The sequence below is a fragment of the Peromyscus leucopus genome, chromosome 6, assembly GCF_004664715.2.
Source record: "Peromyscus leucopus breed LL Stock chromosome 6, UCI_PerLeu_2.1, whole genome shotgun sequence".
Lineage (NCBI taxonomy): Eukaryota > Metazoa > Chordata > Mammalia > Rodentia > Cricetidae > Peromyscus > Peromyscus leucopus.
Genome location: NC_051068.1, coordinates 102,428,849 through 102,448,055, shown reverse-complemented (window position 1 = coordinate 102,448,055; position 19,207 = coordinate 102,428,849). Strand labels below are relative to the sequence as shown.

Below are 19,207 nucleotides of genomic sequence, written 5' to 3'. Positions count from 1 at the left end.
TACGCCTTGTGTGCCTACCCACTCCTGCCGGTGGCTCCAGCACTTCTCAGAGACAGTCTGCACCAGACTGCCAGGGAGCTCAGGCAGGAATAATGACGTCAGGAGACTGTTTCACAGTGTGGAAGAAATAGATTTTTAGAAGCAGACAAACTGGATTTCAAGTTTGCATTGCCTTTTTAATAGTTGGGTTATTTTCCAATATCCCTGGGAAATGACACCTGTTTCTCAGGATGGTTGTTGGGATGGCAAGAGGTAACATGTGAAATATCCCTCGCCCCATGGCTGGCCCCATAAATGTCCTCTTGGGCTCCGCCATGACTGACGTTCTTTGGTCAGGTCATTCCATGCACTGGCCTATTTTGAACACTGCAGGGGCAGGGAACAGGCTTCATAGAGTGTGGTCCTTTGCTTCTCTGCACCCCCACCCCACCCCACCCCATCACTTGTGGATCGCTGTTTTAAATCTTCTGCTTCACTCTGAATCGTAGCTTAGTTGAAAACTAACTAGGTCACACCCCGTCACCCGCACATTCCAGAGGGTAGCATTTCTTTTTCCTCTGTAAATAGATAATGGTGACATCGTCTATTTTTTTCACCACTTAAATTTTACTTGTACTTCTTGCCTTTGGCATCGAGACTGTTCACCTCCATGGCCAATCTGACCTAGCCAGAAGAATGCTTTGTGGCCTAACAAGATCCAGGTAAAATGTCTTGAGGTTGCTGTTCACGTGAATGCCATTCCCGCGAAACCAAGAGGCCACAAGACAGAATTCAGTTTCCTTTCCATTCACCAGAACTGAAGTCAAACATTTTCTTGGCTTTTATTTAAGCGAAAGCAGATGAAGACAGCAGCAATGAATGACTGTTAGCAAGTAGTTCCTGCACTTTTAAATCTCTCTGCCCTGGAGGACAAATATCAGTTGGACGGGGAACTGTTCCGGCCTGGCGTCTAAACCTGTGTAATTTGTTCTTGGTAACTGACAGTCACGGAAGAAGCCTGGCCTCAGAGAACGGACTGAGGGAGGGATCTGGGCCTGGCATCGAGGTGGTTCACTGGGTAGTCTGCTGTTAGCAGTGGACAGTGATGTCACTGATTTCAGACCGGGCTGAAGTTTGGTTGACTTCACAGTCATGTGCAAAGGTCCAAATCTTGTCTGTTTCCAGCCCGTTTTAGAGGAGTTTCTTTTAACACCTGACCACAGGGAAGCTGCGGGATGCTGTTTTGCATACACTCTGTTTGTCAATATCAACTCTGGAGACAGACAACCCGCCTTGCTCAGTCAGATCTGAGCCCTGGCGCAGGTGAAAGGCATGTCTCATTTTCTTCACGGTAAAAAGAAGCTGGTTGTTCCTGCTTCCTGGGATTGGTGTCGCCCTGTGTTAAAGTGGCCGCATTCACTCCTGGCAGTGTCTCAGAGTCACCCATGGAAACAATACGCTTTCTTCCAGGTGGATCTGTGTGAGCTAAAGACCAGTTGGGTCTACATAGTGAGACCCTGTCTCGAAAAACAGAAAAAAACTTTTTTTCTAAGAACACTCATGTAACATGTATCTAGATATCAGCAAGTATTTATATGTTTAGCCTTGCAATTTGAGGAACATTGTTTAAAATTAACAAAAAAGAAAAGCAATTGTATTAGTTATAAATAAGATCCTCATCAAATTTTACGTCTTAAATTTTTTTTTTGAGATTTTAAGCAATTGATTAGACTTTTAGATCTTTAATGTGAGCATTAAATGTCACATGGTAGAAGTTGTTTATTTTAGTCATTTACAATGTTTCTTTAACAGAGATATTTTGTTTTGTTATTATCCTTCCTTCCTTTTTCTTTCTTTCTTTTTTCTTCTGAGACAGGGTTTCTGTGTGTAGCCCTGGTTGTTCAGGAACTCACTCTGTAGACCAGGCTGGCCTTGAATCTCACAGAGATCGACCTGCCTCTGCCTCCTGGGGGCTGTTAACAGGGATCTTAATGACGTATTTCACTTCAGTATTTGAAGATTAGAGAAGCAAATAGAAGGACATATTTCACAGAATGTAGAGGTTGAGAGCAATGATGTTTATCCAGGAATTTAGCACAGGCTTGTGCTTCTTTTCAAAACCGCCTCACGTGTGAAAACCTCTGGTTTCTACTGTGCAGGCAGTTAGAAACTGAGACGATGAATGTCAAGGTTGAAAGCCCTCTAAAGGTCATGCAGTTGACCTCTCCCACTGCAGGCAGAGGCTGAGGTCCACACAGAGGCAGCAGCTCGTGAGTGTCTTTGATGTCACAATTCAGGACCCCAAGCTCATGTCCTGCAAAGTTATAACACACATTGATACTTCCCAAAGTAGACTGCTAAAAGTCTACCCATGTAATGATTTTGTTGGTTCTCCTTGCCAAAAAGTGTTTTTAATTCTAACTTGGATTAAGAAAAGTTTCTTAAGGGCTGGAGAGATGGCCCAGTGGTTAAGAGCACTGGCTGCTCTTCCAGAGGACCTGGGTTCAATTCCCAGCAATCACATGGTGACTCACAACCATCTCTAATGGAATCTGATGCCCCTGTCTGGCATGCAGGCATATAGAGCACTCATGCGCATAAAATACATAAGTAAATAAATATTTTTAAAAGTTTAAAAGTTTCTTGGGGCTTGGGAGATGATGGTTTAGTGGGTAAAATGTGTGGTAAAACAACTGGGAAAACTGTCTGTGTGTATGTATGTGGGGAGGAAATCGTGTGTGTGTGTATGTGTGTGTGTGTGTGTGTGTGTGTGTGTGTGTGTGTGCGCGTGCGCTTCTCTGTGGATAAATATCTTTATGTTGAAAAGCAGAGAGGTTTTGAAACTGTTCACTTAAAATGAAAATCTCCTCATGGCATAGAATAATATATCAGAGTCCACTGCTTCTCAAAACTGCACTTCTGAAAGTTTTTTCTAGTTGTCTTGTTCATGGAACTGGCCAAGAGACAGGCACAGGACTTAGTGAAACAGACAGTAAAATCCGAGATGGACTCACAAGCATTGCATTTGATCTTTCACAAAGGCAGCAGCAGCTCGTGAGGGCCTTTGATGTCAAGTTACAAAGGTGCAAAATAAATTTTATGGAAAAGGAATCTTTTCACCAAATCGTGTGGCACCATTTAGACATCTAGGCATCCCCATGCTTGAGTAGCTGTAAACAACACGTTGAACCGGGATCCTAAGTGCACATTCTACACAAAAGTGGACTGAAAATGTGTTATGGATCTGAATTCAAGATATAAAACTACGAGGCTTTTAGAAGTACCTGTCATGTGCAAAGAATCAAACTATAATCTGGGGTGAGGAATATTAAAATGGTTAGAATGCCCCCCTTTCCAACCTGTAAGCTATCTATGTAGTAACTAAATAAATGCAATATTTTATTGATCACATCAACATATCAAAGCATTAAAAATTAATCAGATGTGTTTGATAAATTGTTATTTTCTAGAAAAGGCATGGTACATGTACATGAGAAGACCCTTGTCAATGAATCTACAGGCCTGTATCCCCTTTGTGGTCCACATGTTAGCAGGTCTAAGCTTAGGCTACCTTTCCTCCAGGAAACAAGTTATACCAGCATTCTAGCCCCAAGGTTAAGAAAACACTTCTGAGAAATGATGCTAAGAACAGAATTTATAAAAGAAAAATTGATGAATTGTACTTTGTCAAAATTTTGAAGTTGCTCTGCAGAAGGTGACAATGGAACTGGGCAGAGTCCTAGTGCAGAGAACCCGTCAATCAGCTACCTGACCAAAGACGCCTCTCATGATGTATTTCTCTACAGCTCAATGCATTTTATTAGCAAACACACAGGCACAGCACAGAAGACAGGCAACATTAATAACATGTTCTTGCAGCCGGGCATTGGTGGCGCACGCCTTTAATCCCAGCACTCGGGAGGCAGAGTCAGGTGGATCTCTGTGAGTTCGAGGCCAGTCTGGGCTACAAAGTGAGCTCCAGGAAAGGCTCAAAGCTACACAGAGAAACCCTGTCTCGAAAAAAAAAAAAAAACAAAACAAAACAAAAACAACAACAACAACAACCATGTTCTTGCACGTAGGACAGCTCAGATAGAAAAGTGTAGTGAAAGGGATCTACTGTATGATAAAACTGCTATGAAACACCACTTGGTTGCCGTCAATAAGAAATTTACTTATTTTTTTTTTAAATCTAAATACTGGCATTGTTGAGAAAGTTTTAACAAGTTTGTTAATAATTGTTATAAAGTTGAACTGTTGAACTGTGTTCTCTGAAACATTTTGCTTGCATTAATGCTTTGCCTCTTGCATTTATCTTAAAATTTCACATCCAAAGAAAAATGGAAAAACTGCCAATACATGATTTCTGTCCCTTATTTTCCCAGTCGCAGTCATATACTTAGGTACCTTTGACCCCGTGGGGAAAAATATGTAACATTCAGAACTACTGATAACAGGAAGAAGAGGGGAAAGTATTGTTGTTGTTGTTAAGAATGAACTATTCCCCCTCACATGGACTCTTAAGCACGTTCTCTGCGTGTGCAGCTTGCAAGCTGGAAATCTTTTGGCATAATTGTTACATGTTTGGCATGGACAGCACACAGGTTGGTATCTTCAAAAAGGCCAACCAGAGAGACCTCACTTGCCTCCTGCAAAGCACTGGTAGCTGCATTCTGGAAAGTGCAGATCTGTTTTGAAGTCCTGAGAAATTTCCCCTACCAGAGGCCGGAAGGGGAGCTTGTGAATTGGAAGGTCAGCGGACTTCTGAAAACGTCTGGTGTCACCAGGTGCCACAGTACCAGGCCTCTAAGGATGGAGTTTCTTCACCCCTCCAGGAGAGGATGCACTCTTTCGAACTGCTTTTGTACCCAGTAGTTTCCCGGATTTGCAGGCAGTCTCTTTTGTTACTTACCTCCTTACTTATCCCCTTCTCCTTTGGCTGTATTTTTTTAAAAAACTTCAATAATAGCAACTTAAGAACAGGCAAATGTAGATGTAACCAACCGTCTTATTAAATAAGAAACACAGAACCAATGCAAAGAAGAAAGCCAAGAGGTCAGAGCTAAGAGCTAAAACCTTACCCTTCCTCCTGCGGTGGTCCTACCTCTCCGAACTAGAACCACTTCCTGTGTGTCTGTCTTTTTATAGGGTTTCTGTTCTGCCTTTTCATTGGTTGTAAACCCAACCACATGACCGCCTCGTCACAGTCTGTCTGTATAGACCTCCAGGTTTTCTATGATTGGTATTGAGATTAAAGGCATGTGTATCCAATACTGGCTGTATCCCTGAACACACAGAGACTTACCTAGCTCTGCCTACCAAGTGCTGGGATTACAAACGTACGCCATCACTGCCCTGCTTTCCTATGGCTTGCTAATAGCTCTGACCCCTGGACAACTTTATTTATTAACATACAAATAACATTGACTACAAATAAAATATCACCATAGGCAAAGGACTTAGACACGGAACAGAAACGATGCAAAGCTGGTCTGTTAGTCCATGAAAAGGTGGTCAATGCCATGTCAAAAGAGAAAATTATGCAGTCCCCATTCACCTTAATAAAGAGGATTCCCACTGGGTAGCGCAGGAGGGTGGGTTTGTAGGACAGGAGTAAGGAAACGGGTATAACAACAGATGAGCAGCACTGCTTTACATCATATTAAGATTCTTGGCTTTGTTGTTTTCAAGACATGGTTTCTTTGTGTAACAGTCCTGGCTGTCCTGGAACTCTCTCTATAGACCAGGCTGGCTTCCAATTCACAGAGATCTGCCTGCCTCTGCCTCCTAAATGCTGGGATCAAAGGTGTGAGCCACCAACATATTACAACTTTTTTTTTTTTTCGAGACAGGGTTTCTCTGTGTAGCTTTGCGCCTTTTCCTGGAACTCACTTGGTAGTCCAGGCTGGCCTCGAACTCACAGAGATCCGCCTGGCTCTGCCTCCCGAGTGCTGGGATTAAAGACGTGCGCCACCACTGCGCGGCCTTTATTACGACTTTTTTAAGCTTTAAAATTATGTAACTGTGGTGTGTGTGTGTGTGTGTGTGTGTGTGTGTGTGTGTGTGTGTGTGTGTGTGTGTGTGAATGTGAGTACAGACACACACAGTTGCCAGAGAGAGAGTCCTCTGAAGCTGGAGGTACAGGCAGTTAGAAGCCACCTGATTCAGGTGCTGGTAATCAACTGCAGATCCACCACCACTCAAGGCTGCAAAAGGGACTTTCTAGATGAGATCTTGAGGTAAGAGACAATCCTGGGTCCTGAGGACAGCACAGGAGGAAGTCAGACAAGGAAAGTGGAGACTCGAAGGTACTTTACTGCAGCTGTCAAGACAGAGAAAGGAGCAGGGAGCCTGGATGCAAAGAATGCATTCCGTGTGAGCTTCAATCTATCATAGAATTAAATAGACAGTTTCCAAGTGATGAAATTGCAGAAATTTACTTAAAGGGTCCTCCTTTACAATTAGCTCTTGGAACGTGGAGGTAAAAAATGAAGCCTTGCAAAGAATATGCCTTCCTTGACCAGCATTTCCTGCAGTGAGTTCTCGACACATCCGAAATACAGCATGCTAAACACTAACAGTTCCTGGTGCATTCAGTTTGGGGTCAGCAATGTGGCCTGATGTGTAGAAACTAGGATCTGTAATCAAAAAGACTTAGTATCTTGAATCAACTTGGTCTTGGCCCTGAAATCTGTGGCCAGGCAGCTGCTCCAAACGCCAGTGTCTTCTGAACAATAGCGTGATGGCAGCTTATTAGTGCTAAAATAATTGACGAAATAATGCAAAGTGACAAAATAATGCAAAGTTATCTCAAGATAATAAACATGCTTCTATGCTCCTCTCCTGCCACTTACCACCACCTCTTTGGAACATTAACGTGTGTAATAGCCCATTAAAGACCGAGAAATCGTTTGAAAATGAAGATTAATGTTGCAGAAACTGCTAGCTTGATTATGGTCTCAAGGACCTGGAGCACAGGTGAGCACCTTGACTGTGGACATGGTTAGGAGTTAGCAGGGACCAGTTGTGGCTGGCTTGGGGGATAGTATTTTGTCACTCCTCAGGTCTCAGGTGGTAACCCCCACTTATTTTCAGAAGCAAAATTGAACCCCAGAGAGTTCTTTACAGAGCTAAGGCTCAGGCTCAAACCCCCCAACTTCTGTATTATTTCTTTTATAAAAAAATAATTTATCTAAATTTATTTTTTGTGCATTGGTGTGAAGGTGCCAGATTCCCTGGAACTGGAGTTACAGACAGTTGTGAGCTGCCACGTGGGTGCCGGGAATTGAATCGGGGTCCTTTGGAAGAGCAGCCAGTGCTCTTAACCACTGAGCTATCTCTCCAGCCCACTTCTGTATTATTTCTGAGTCACCTGATTCTATATCCAACCCGCCTTGATTCTGCTCTCAATGAGTAAGCCAAGAGGAAATCAATGATTCCCGCCCCCCCCAAAAAAGTCACTTGGAACCCTTTTAAGTATCATGAGTGCAGAAAGGGATTTACATTTGTGATTTCAGCACAATATAGAACTGCTCTGCACTCCATACAACCCAAGCTAAGCTCTCCTTCAAGTCAGTCCCCCGGAAGCAGTGACAGATGACAGCTCTGTAGGGTTAGGCGGTTGCCAGACCCAACAGCTTCCGGAGGCGGCAGACTATCTAGCAGCCACCCACTATTCAGAGCCAAGCTCTTTTCTCATGGCGCGTCTGCACCCTGAAAGTCCAGAAGTTAGCTCATTGTTCACCCTCTTTGTCCCAGGAAAGCCATGACGAGGGGCAACATCCACCACTCTTCTTGTTCATCTAGATAGGTAGTTTAGATGGCTCCTTGCTCCACTGAACTTTTAAAGCCTCCAAGGCTAGCAGAAAACTGCCAAGGCTTCCTCTCGCTCACACGTGGGTCAGTCCCACAGACAGGCAGAGAGGATGTAAGATTTCTATCTGTTGCCCACTTCAATCCCAGTTGGCTTTTGGTCTCTCACCTGTGCTGTGGGAGCCTCTGTTCTTTGCAATCGCTAATGAAAGTCTTCAATATGCCCCATGCCTCCTGGACTCCTCTCTGGTCCCTGAAGCTACTCTATCAGCTCGAAGGTTGAGAAATCAGGGGTTCTCGTTGGTTGTAGCTCCTTAAACGTGGTTTGATTTTTCTATGCACTTCTCTCCCATTGCACCAAAACTAAGTCGAGTACGTTTTGATGTGGGGAAGCTTTTGCTGCCCTTAAGTGCACAGTATACTGGCATACAATGTCCACACTGTCCACATGCTGTCCCCCACTCTGAGTTTCCGTAGCCCTTGTCAGGTGAGAGAAAACATAAATGACCTCTGCGTTTCTAGTGTAGAAGAAAATGATGACATTTTCACCGAACCTAATCTCCAAATAGTCTGAGTGTGTTTTAAAACATATTATATTCCACATCTACAAACACAAAACTCCATCCTGGGTTTACAGAAAACAAGGCTGGTGGTGGAAGAAAGGGAGCAGAGTCCTCAGGGAAACGGAATTAGTGTCACCCGCGTGTGATGAAGGCAGTGGTGTCCTCACCTGTGACAACGCAGAGCACGGCAGGGAAGGAGTCGTGGACAGGAGGGCCGTCTGTCTGCTCGGGTTTAGACCTGCTGTGGACTAGCAGTGGTGAGGCTTTGGGAAACATCACTCAATTTCCTCCTAGTTGATCCAAGTTTTCTAAATTCATTAAGATACGAAAGTCATCTGCAGTGTCTGTTTAAAAAAATGAACTTGCCACACTTGGGTCCGCCAGCCACACACACATGTGCACACAGACACAAAAGTGAGGGAAGGGGGGGGGAGAGAGGAAGGGGAGGAAGGGGAGGGAGGGTGGGTTGAACAGACAATTGGAAAAGGCTAGGTACTGTCTAGAGGTAAAGAGTCTCCCAGTTAGGTATTTTCCCCCTTAGTACTGGGAATTGAACCTAGGGCCTCAAGCACTCTACCATGGAGACACAGCCCAGGCCTCTATTCTGAAACAAGTTCTCAGACTGGTCCTGAACTCACTTTGTCTCCCAAGCAGGCCTTGAACTTGTGAGTCCCCTGCTTCAGGCTCCAAAGCAGCCAGGTTTTCTCATATGTGGTTTCATTTTTCCTACTCTAATAACCCGTAGGCAGGGGACATTCTGTGAGATGTTCAGAGAGCCTTGCCAGCAAGCACGAGAAGACAGGTATGTTAGTGAGGCTTTTGCGTGGCTGTGTCCGGAATACCTGTCCAGGAGAAAGGATTTTTTTTGGGTCATAGGCTCAGAGTTTTCAGTCCGTGCTTGCTTGCCGTCTGTTTCAGGATCCACTGTGAGGCAGAGCATCACGGCAGCAGGAACACACAGCAGGCGCTGTCCTCCACCTCTCAGCTGGCAGGAAACAGAAATGGCCACAGAGGAGGAGGCCAGGGCTCCGTAACACTCAGTGATGCTCCCCTCGAGTCCCGTTTCCAGCAAGCAGGCCCCGCCCTCTACTCTCACCGCCTCTCTAGTCATGAACTGCCCGTTGAGAGTCTAATCCATTGGCTAAGCAGGGCCGGCTGACCTAACGGTCTCAAGAGATGGGTGTATAGACTCGGCCAGACCTCCAACCACCGTGACAACAAAAATTCGCCATTACACAAAGCCACTTGTCTCCCAGTCAGGGTCCTTTCTCTGTCTCTGCTGGTGTCTCTGGGCTTTCACAGCTTCAGGCAATGGTAGGCAAGCATGGACCATGTCCCTCTGTGCAGAGGGCTGGTATTGACATAAAGATATGGGAGCAGGTTTGAGTTCATTCTCTTAGACATCTGTAGCGAGAACAATTCAGAGTCTCCTGATCTGATTCTCCTTCGTGCCTCTTGTATCTCTCTTGTGATGTATCCACTGAAATGGAGTTAATGCTCTCTAGCTTTAAATCCAGCCTGCTACTCCATCATGTTTAATCCTTAGAACAATGACATCATTTATTAAATTCCACTAAAGTATGAAGGCTTAATATTCAAACGGAATAAAACAAGGCCAACAATAAAGGTCTCAAGAAGGTTAGAATTGTCCTCTGATTGTCCCCCTCACCTTAGGAGTTCCACCATTTTCTAAATGCAGGGTGGTAGCTACCCGTTCCCTTCTGGTCAGGAGAGACTGAGGAACCAGCTTCAGTCCAGGAAATGAGACTATCCCCTGATTCACTTCAGAGCGTAAAAGACAAACTTATCCAGTAATGCATGCTGAGGTTTCTGAAGAAGGCACTGGGTTCCCATTCAGATCTGAGAGGTGACCAGTCAAAGTGACAGGTGACCCATGGTCTAAAGAGAGAAGCACTCCAGGCAAGGGTTAGAGCACAGAGCAAGGTGCTGCTGGAACCACGGAGGTCTGCTGCTAAGATTTAGTAAATATATTTAAATTTTTTAATTTAAAATAGAAATTCAAAGTTCCCACTGAAAGTAATTCCAGATAAATAGAGAATAACTTTTGAGAGTGTGTGTAACATTTAGATTGGTCTTATACTCAAAAGTGACTTGGGGCCAGAAATTTTTTAGATTATTTTGGATTTTTGAAATATTTGCCCATACATAATGAGGTATATTGGGAATAGCATCCAAGTCTAAAGGGAAACCTCACTTATACTTGTAGCCTGAAGATGACTTTATATAAAAATTTTAATCTACCTATGTGATCAGGTATTGAATCTTCCACTTGTGATGTCATGCTGATGATCATCAGAGTCTGTGATTTTTGGAGCATTTGGAATGTCAGAATTTTAGATTAGAGAATTTCAATCTGTATATGTAATTCAAATTTAACTCACCATCATGTATTTTATGGATAATGCAGCCTGTCTGTAATGGGGATACCAGCAGTTGTCTGAGGAATGGTGAATTTGTTCCTTGGCACGAACACAGAACTGAATGACAGAAAAAGACAGAAGACTCTGAGAAAGGGCGCACAACAGCTTTAGACACTCAGGAGGGGAGACGCCCAAGGCTGGAAGTCCTTAAACAGATGTTGGCTTGGGTATTTTATAGGCCCCTGGGTCCTCCTCTTTCCCATATTAGTCCTGCCTGGATACATACCCCTGTGCCTGCCTGCTTGCTGCTTCTCCTCAGCGTCCTTTGGGAACAAGAAGCCAGTTACCTCAGGGAGTTTTCCCTCACTTGTCCTGAATGCTCACGTTGCTCTAACTCTTCATGACAGTCACAATGTTTCCTGACATGTGGAAGCCAGAATTCCAATTTTTCTACTTCCACTTAGGACTCCCCCTACACTCCCCTGTATTCTGTCATTCATTACTTGAGGGCCCTGGCCACAAGGTGACGCTAGAAGAAAAAGATACACTAGTGTTTGTGGTTGTCATGGCTTGAATCTGAAATGATCTCTGTAGGCTCCTGCTTTGAGCGGTTGGTCCTCAAGTGCTGTAGTCTGTGGGGGACTGTGGAACCTTGAGGAGGTCTGCCTGGCTGGCCGAAGCAGGGAACCAGGGTTAGAGTCAGTCCCTTGTTCCTGTCACACCATCGGCCTTCTGGTCCACTGTGATGTGAATGAACATCCTTCTCCACACACTCTCGCTGCCACGAGCTTAGATGCACTAGCCTGCCCTCCCCAGCACAGCGGTTCCCAGTGCTCCGCAAGTGCGATCCAAAGCAAACCTACCAGACATTTGGGTCACAGTAACACAGAGTGACTAATACAATCATTTTATTCCCAGTAGACACAACTAAATTCAACATTCATACACACTTTCTATGATAGAAAACCTTACTTTGTTTCTTTTTCATGCATATTACATGTACACTAGTAGAATTTGTATTTCTCTTTAAATAATTCATTTTTTTCATAATTTGGCAATGCATATTTCTTTTTAAAGATTTGTTTATTTATTTATTATGTATACAGTGTTCTGGCATGTATGCTTACACCCTAGAAGAGGGCATCAAATCTCATCATAGATAGTTGTGAGCCACCATGTGGATGCTGGGAATTGAACTCAGGACCTCTGGAAGAGCAGCCAGTGCTCTTAACCTCTGAGCCATCTCTCCAGCCCTGTACATTTCTTATAATCCACTTATAAAGAAGATAGTTTGTAGAAATCTACAGGAACCCCTTATTCTGTATAGAATAGTTTTTATTTAAAATGCAAGACTAGAAATTTAAGTTCATTCTGCATATATTAATTGTCATGGGAAGTATTTTATATGGATCAGATTCAATATTCCCGAGAATATACAAGTTGAGTTCTTTCTTCCCTTAGGTCCTGCACCCTTCCTAATTTTCTCACATGGAAACAGTATCTTCCGGATTGACCCAGAAGGAACAAATCACCAGCAATTGGTGGTGGATGCTGGCACCTCGGTGATCATGGATTTCCATTACAAGGAGGAGAGACTCTATTGGGTGGATTTAGAAAGACAACTTTTGCAAAGAGTTTTTCTTAATGGGTCAAGACAAGAGGTAAAGTACCTTTATCATCCATGGCATGTGAAGAATTTATACAAAAGTTGACAAATACGACATATTGGATTTTTAATGCGTAGGTAATTTGTCTAAGGTCATACCACTCTAAATAGGCCCTGATCTCATGAGCTAAACAGTACTTAGAACTTGGATGGGAAGAAAAATGAAAATACATTAAGGTTCAAATGTGTATGCGATAAATACAGGCATTTAATCTGCCTCTGTGGTTCTCTACTATTGATTAAACTTACAATTAATATTTGTAAGCCTCTAAAAGAAGAACATGAGGAAACTGATGTAAGTTTGAAAGCATCTGATTTTGGTAAGTCAGTCATCACGAAGACATCATTTGCATGTTGATTCTGTACCTCAGACAGTTTCGTCCCTCTGTGAATATTGCACAGGAATCCTTCTTGTTGTCACATGTGGGTAAGATAGGCGGGTAAAGATCTGTAGGCATCTGGTGGGCACAGGCAAGGCTGATGCCCAGCATCCTGCACTCTGTGGACAGCCCCACAGTGAAGCGCTGTATAACTTCACCTGTCAGTAGTGCTGAGGTCAAGAACGTCTCTTCTATAGGCATGCATTTTTTCTCACATGGGGAAAAAAAATTGCCTGACATTTAGGAAGAAAAAAAAATTGTCTTGTATTCTCAAAGTATTTGTACTCTGGGGAAAAAAATGAAGCCAAGGACAGATAAAAAGTGTTGTATTTCAAGTACATACAAAAGACCCTTAATCTTTTTCTTCAACTGGTAGAACCCGGCGGTGAGTCCCAGGAGGAATGTGCGCTGGAGATGGATTACCCAGAGCAGGTGATTAGCGGAACCTCAAGCGTTTATTCCCAAGACAAAGAGCTCATTGTCTGCATTTTTTTTTCCTTTTTTCTTCCAAACCAAACCTCTCTCCTTCCAATTATTCCTAAAAGCCTCAATTAGGTGCAAATCTGTTTTAGTACATCTCTAATACTGGCTAGCCTCACTTTAACAAGTTTGACTGTTCCGTATTCTCCAGCCGTCTGCTAGAACAGTGTGGAAATCTTCAAATTCGGAGGCTCCTTGTCACCAAACTAGGAAAAGGGCCTAAGCAGTTGTGGAGTTATGTCAAATCCTTAGGAAAGGATTGGCCCGATGCCTAAGAGCTCACCACACCCCTGCCCCTGTATTTCAAACAATCATAGGGAGCAGCACACGCTGTGTGTGAAAGTAATTTAAACGGGAGAACTAACTGAGAAGGCAGCAGTTGTTCTGAGATCTAGTACAGCTCCCTGTTACCGACCCTCAAGCTCAGCCACGTCCTGCAGGGAGTCGGAAGGGCAGTGGTAGGGTTATGATACCACAGGAACCTGTGGAGGTAAAAGCCAAGGCTTCCTCCTGCCTCGAGCCTTCCAAGCCCCAAGAGGACTAGACTAGTTGACTCACCCAGGCTGGACTCACAGATATGGATTCTTTTGTTTGGTTCTTTCAAGAAAATGCAAGGGACAGCCCAAAGAGAAATCCTGCTTCTCTGGTCTCATTGAGATCTGCAAGAAGAAAGGGATCTGACAGAAGAAGGGTGGGGCAAATGAAAATGGGGTTCCATAACAAAACTGCCTTTAGAGACTGGGGCTGTAGCTCCGTTGCTAGGGTGTTTGCCTGGCACACAGGAAACCCTGAGTTTCATCCCCAGAGGTACATAAACCAGGTGAGGTGGTACCGGTCTGTAATCCCAGCACTCAAGAAACAGAGGCAGGAGGATCTGGAGTTCAAGGTCATCCTCAAGTACATAAACAGTTCCAGGTGAGCCTGGGCTATATGAGATCCTGTTTCTAAAGCAGGTGGGCAATCCACTCCACGACTCTGCTCAAATCCCAATGGAATCTTACCAGAGTTTTGAAAGACCTAAACTTAAGTTCAGGTTAGGATTCCATTACCAAGCAGAATTGAATAAACTGCCTTGAAGCAATAAAAACAAAATCTGTGAGGTTATTAATATATTGTGGCTGATCTTCTAATTTCAATAGTATATAGGATAATTTTTTTTATCCCAGAGCTACGGTACAAGGAGGGGTGTACCATTGCTGAATCAAAACAAACTCACTCTGTGACTATTTTATCATTTAAAAGATGGAGGAATGAATCAAAATGGCAAATACGAAAACAACAGACTTTATATGTGCAACAATAAAGCAATTTTGTTATCAATTGTAAATATTTATAAATATTTTAATTTGGTTTTGCAGACAGTGTGCCATGTAGAGAAGAATGTGTCCGGGATGGCCATAAATTGGGTAGATGAAGAGGTTCTCTGGGTAGATCAACAGAAAGGAATCATCTCCGTGACAGATATGAAAGGCAACCGTTCCCACGTTCTTCTAAGTTCCTTAAAACAGCCAGCAAATGTAGCAGTGGATCCAATGGAGAGGTAAAAATCTGCTTTTTTTAAAAGAAATTGAAATTAACTTCAAATCTCACCAACATTCCTAAATCATAATACCTGAAAGGCCAAAGGACTTCTGGGTGAGACTCGAGTGCTTTTTGACAACACACAAGTGCCGTTTTCTCCAAAACAAGTGGCCAGGTTGGGTGGGACTCTGAAGACACTCCTCCCCACCCCATGTTTTGCTATAAAAACTTAGTGTTCTTTCACACTTGAAATCACGTGGCATTCTCACTCAAAATAGGCAGACTGTCCCTGGGCAGGCACTGGAGGAGGCGGGAGCCTCCACTTTAGTGACTGTTCATTCAGTTACGACTGTGACGTGTGATGTGTTCATTCCCAGGTTGATGTTTTGGTCCTCAGAGGTGGCCATCAGTTACGACTGTGACGTGTGATGTGTTCATTCCCAGGTTGATGTTTTGGTCCTCAGAGGTGGCGGGCAGCCTTCACAGAGCAGGTCTCAGTGGGGTGGACGTGAGAACGCTTCTGGAGACAGCGGAGAGGCTAACGGCGTTGACTCTGGATGTGCTTGGCAAGCGGCTCTTCTGGGTCCAGGACAGCGCAGAAGGAAGACATGCTTGCATTCGTTCCTGTGATTATGACGGGGGCTCTGTCCAGCTTCTCAAACATCAAACACAGTAGGTTTTGGCTTTTTCTATGCAGCAAAACAGTTGCCATTTGAAGCTGGCGTGGTAAATTAATGTTACTCTTGTCAACTAAAGGGGTATACTAGTTGTACACACAGACAACTAGTCTGGAGCTCTGGAGCTAGTTTGTGGAAGAATCGAAACTTAGCCTCGTGTGAAGATGTCACAACCAGCACGCCGCTCACACCTTCCTCTTGGTTTCGTCTCCATTTCCAGCACACTTGTGTGTGTCAGGAGAACAAGAAGGGAGGTGGAGCTAGAAATTGTATCCAAGTAGGATGATGTAAACCAAGTTTTAAACCTAATATGCTTGTCTAAACCAAACTAGGAAAAGAGAGATGACTAAGATTCAAACAAACAAAGAAAAAATTTCCAAGTGGGGTATTCAGCTTTAAAAATTCTGGTAACACACGTTCGGTCATTAACACCTCCCCCGCTTTCTTTTCTGGGTGTTTTTAGGCACAGTTTGTTTACAATGGCCCTTTTCGGTGACCGTATCTTCTATTCAACATTGAAAAAGAAGGCGATTTGGATAGCCAACAAACGCACCGGGAAGGACATGGTTAGAATTAACCTCAACCCATCCTCTGTGCCCCCTGGAGAACTGAAAATAGTGCACCCCCGTGTACAGCCCAGGGCAGAGGACGGTGCTCAGGGCTCCGGTGAGTCGCTAGTTCCCTCAGAAGAACCTGGCACGTATTCACTCCTCATCTACTGGCTCAAGCTAGACGCGTAGGATTACAGTGTGTAGGGGGATACATTTTTATTCAGCTATCATCAGTTCTTCGTTCAAACATAGTCCTGAAACAAAAGGCAGATTTAAAAGAGGAAAAACATAGACATTCATTAGCATTCCTTTTCGTATATGAAAGAGACATACTGGGTTCCTAAAGCAATTAAACCCAGGAGGTGACTAGAACAGTTTAGTCAGTTGTCCATTTACTTGGCTATCATTTACTGCTTCCGATTTACTTATTTATGAATAACCATCGAATGCATGGTAGTTAAAAACTCGAACAATAAAACAAAATCAAATGGCCTGACTTGAAAGCACTTGCATGTTATTTATTCATAGAGGGGAGACAGGATAAAGAAGAAAGCAAGTCAGTGCATAATTACACCTTGTAATGAGTTCAATGAAGGGTAGACTGAGGGGGAAGCAGGGGCGTGGGTGTGCTATTTGATTGGCTGATCAAAAAAAAAAAAAAAGCCTGAGCACATGGCCTCTTAAAGAACATCTTCAAGGAAGAACAATACATGTCAGAGAAGTGACAAGACAGAAAAAGTACTTTGGTCCCCAGTAGTGGCCTCTGGGGTAGGAAACGCAATGACAGATAGAGACCCATTGGAGCTGGTGCTATCCAGCCCTCTGGGACTGTCTCCAGGCAAGGAGAGTGAAGCTGACCTCAGTGATTTTATCCTTGCTCTCCCTGTGGGACACCTCTGTGAGCCTTAGGCTAAGAGAAGGGGCAGGGGCAGAGAGCTTGCCTGGGCCTGCAGAGGCTTAATGCCTGCAACCCAACTGTCTTAATATTTGGGGAGGGAGGGTGGGGTAGTCTGGTGGTCTCAATTCTTCCACCTAATTCCTTCCATTCTACCTCCTAAGCACATCTCCTTAAGACTATCCTTGGAATTCAGGTTGAAACTCACTGTGGATCAGGCCCTGTGATATTTAACCAGCTTGCTCTAGTGTCCATCAACGGCTAAGGAAGGTCTTCCTTCAGGTCCTCCGAGAGCTGGTGGGTCCCAGGTCTTTAGGCTTTAGCTCTCCGGTCCTGCTCTGAGCACGAGTGCCATGCACCCAGACTGCCATCTGACTGTGCCTTCACCTCCTGCATTTCCCCCCCTCATTGGATTTATTAAGGTGTAATTATACAGTCGCTTGCTTTCTTTTCCTTTTCCTCTCCCACTCGTTTCTGTGTGGCATGCAGGTACTTATAGCCAAATCATACCTGTCTCGTCGCTGTGTATTTCTGACCACTGTAAATGCTATGGATAGTCATAAATTTTAAATAATGTAGCCGAATGAATGAAAAATTGACAAAATCAAGTCACTCAAATTTCTGCTTCTAAGTGTAATCTCTACTTGAACATGTTAGCATATAATTGCTAGGGTTTGGTTTTTTAAAGTGTGTGTGTGTGTTAGTAATTATTGGACTGCTCAATGTGGAATCTGCAACATAAAAGGTAATACACTGGCATCTCATATTCAAGTGAAAGCTTTGTTTCTTATACTTGTTAGCACAAATGAATGTGTTCATTATGACATCTTCAAACAGGAACTTTGATCATACTCCCCTCCCTTGCCCTCTCTGGTGCCCTCCCCCTCCTGCTCCCTCCTCCCCCTCCTGCTCCTTCCCACTCCCACCATTCCAAAGAAGTCCTCTTCCACTTTCATCCTTAGGTAAACATTTTAAGGAAGTTTCCAAATCCACGGAGTTTTATTCCCACACAGACTTATGAGGCACTGCATGGCAGATTCACCCATCCCTCCCGTGGGAGGCCACTAGGTTTTGTTGATGGTGTTGACGTGTTAGGGACTCTAGGCACGTGGTATGTGGGTGTCTTCATGTTTGTGTGGGGCTCTTAAAGGTGGCGTGGCTTGTGGAAGGGTGCCTGGAATCAAGAAGAAATAACAACTCACCTTGTTATTTGTTACACACTCGGGTAACTACTAGCGAGAACCTTTTTTTGTTTGGCTTTAAAACTGAACTAAAAACTGCCATTAAACTTCTATAACAGGAGGGCTTCCAAAGCAAGACGGGATGAACTACGAAGAATAAAATATTTCACCACTAGGTGAAGTATTCTGATTTTTAACGACCTACTTGAATTTAGAGAGCGGAGGTAGCAGAAAGGAATTCCCTGTGAGCTGCGGTAGTGTGTTAAATTGCAACAGCCTGGCAGCGACTCCATAAAACAGAAGCTGAAAATAGTCCCCACGTGAAGGCTGTGAATCCCAGAGGCCAGCTAGTTCCCATGGGAAACCTGACTCACTGCCTTCAGCTCCGACCCGCTGAGCGCTGCTGCTGACCAGTGAAAGCAGACTAGCTGCAGGGAGGAGCCGCTCTTCGGTCTTAATTATTTCAGTTAACTGTTCTTATTTATAAGAGTCGTGGCGGCTGGCCATCACCACCACTTCCCTATGTTCACACGTAGGCTTGCAGTTTCCAGAGTGCTTTCATGTATGTTATCGTACTGGTCCATCAAGCAGCACTGTGAGACAGGACAGATGGAATAATTGTATTATTTCATGGCTCATAAATCGAAGACACGGAGTGACTTTTTGTGACTACATGGCTAGTTAGTGACTACAGGACTTTTCTTAGTTCTTAGCTTATGAGATATGGATTGGGGGGGGGTGCGCTCCTGAACAATACTTCAGATTGTGTTCTCTCTTCCATAAACATTGTCTCTCTCTAGAATCCCTCACTATTGGCCAAGCTCCTTTGATGGGGATTCAAGTACGATCATCGAAAGTATCAATTTTAGAAGAAAATCTAGGATTTACTGAAGAGCAGCCTCAAAACACAAGATGACAAATAGTACTTGGTTGGGAAACCAGAAAGAGCCTGGTATCTGGGATGCAGCTGGCACTGGGAAACGGCTCCAGTCATTAACCTAAGTGTGATGTTCGTGCCTACTCCATGTGCAAGGCACCTTTATATTTCACGAGTGTTGCTACACTGGCCAGCATTAGCTACGTTTAAATTCTTTTTAATGCATCTGAGAGCGGGGATCCTT

General features: G+C 44.0%; 1 protein-coding gene across 1 annotated transcript in view; it reads left to right on the top strand.

Annotated features, from left to right (window-relative positions):
* Positions 1–19,207, top strand: part of Egf (epidermal growth factor) — a 76,381-nt gene that overhangs the window by 2,199 nt on the left and 54,975 nt on the right. The window contains exons 2-5 of the mRNA XM_028856666.2: positions 12,197–12,396; positions 14,620–14,801; positions 15,227–15,454; positions 15,923–16,125. Coding sequence (XP_028712499.1) covers positions 12,197–12,396; positions 14,620–14,801; positions 15,227–15,454; positions 15,923–16,125 — 813 coding nt within the window. The remainder of the gene's footprint in view (positions 1–12,196; positions 12,397–14,619; positions 14,802–15,226; positions 15,455–15,922; positions 16,126–19,207) is intronic.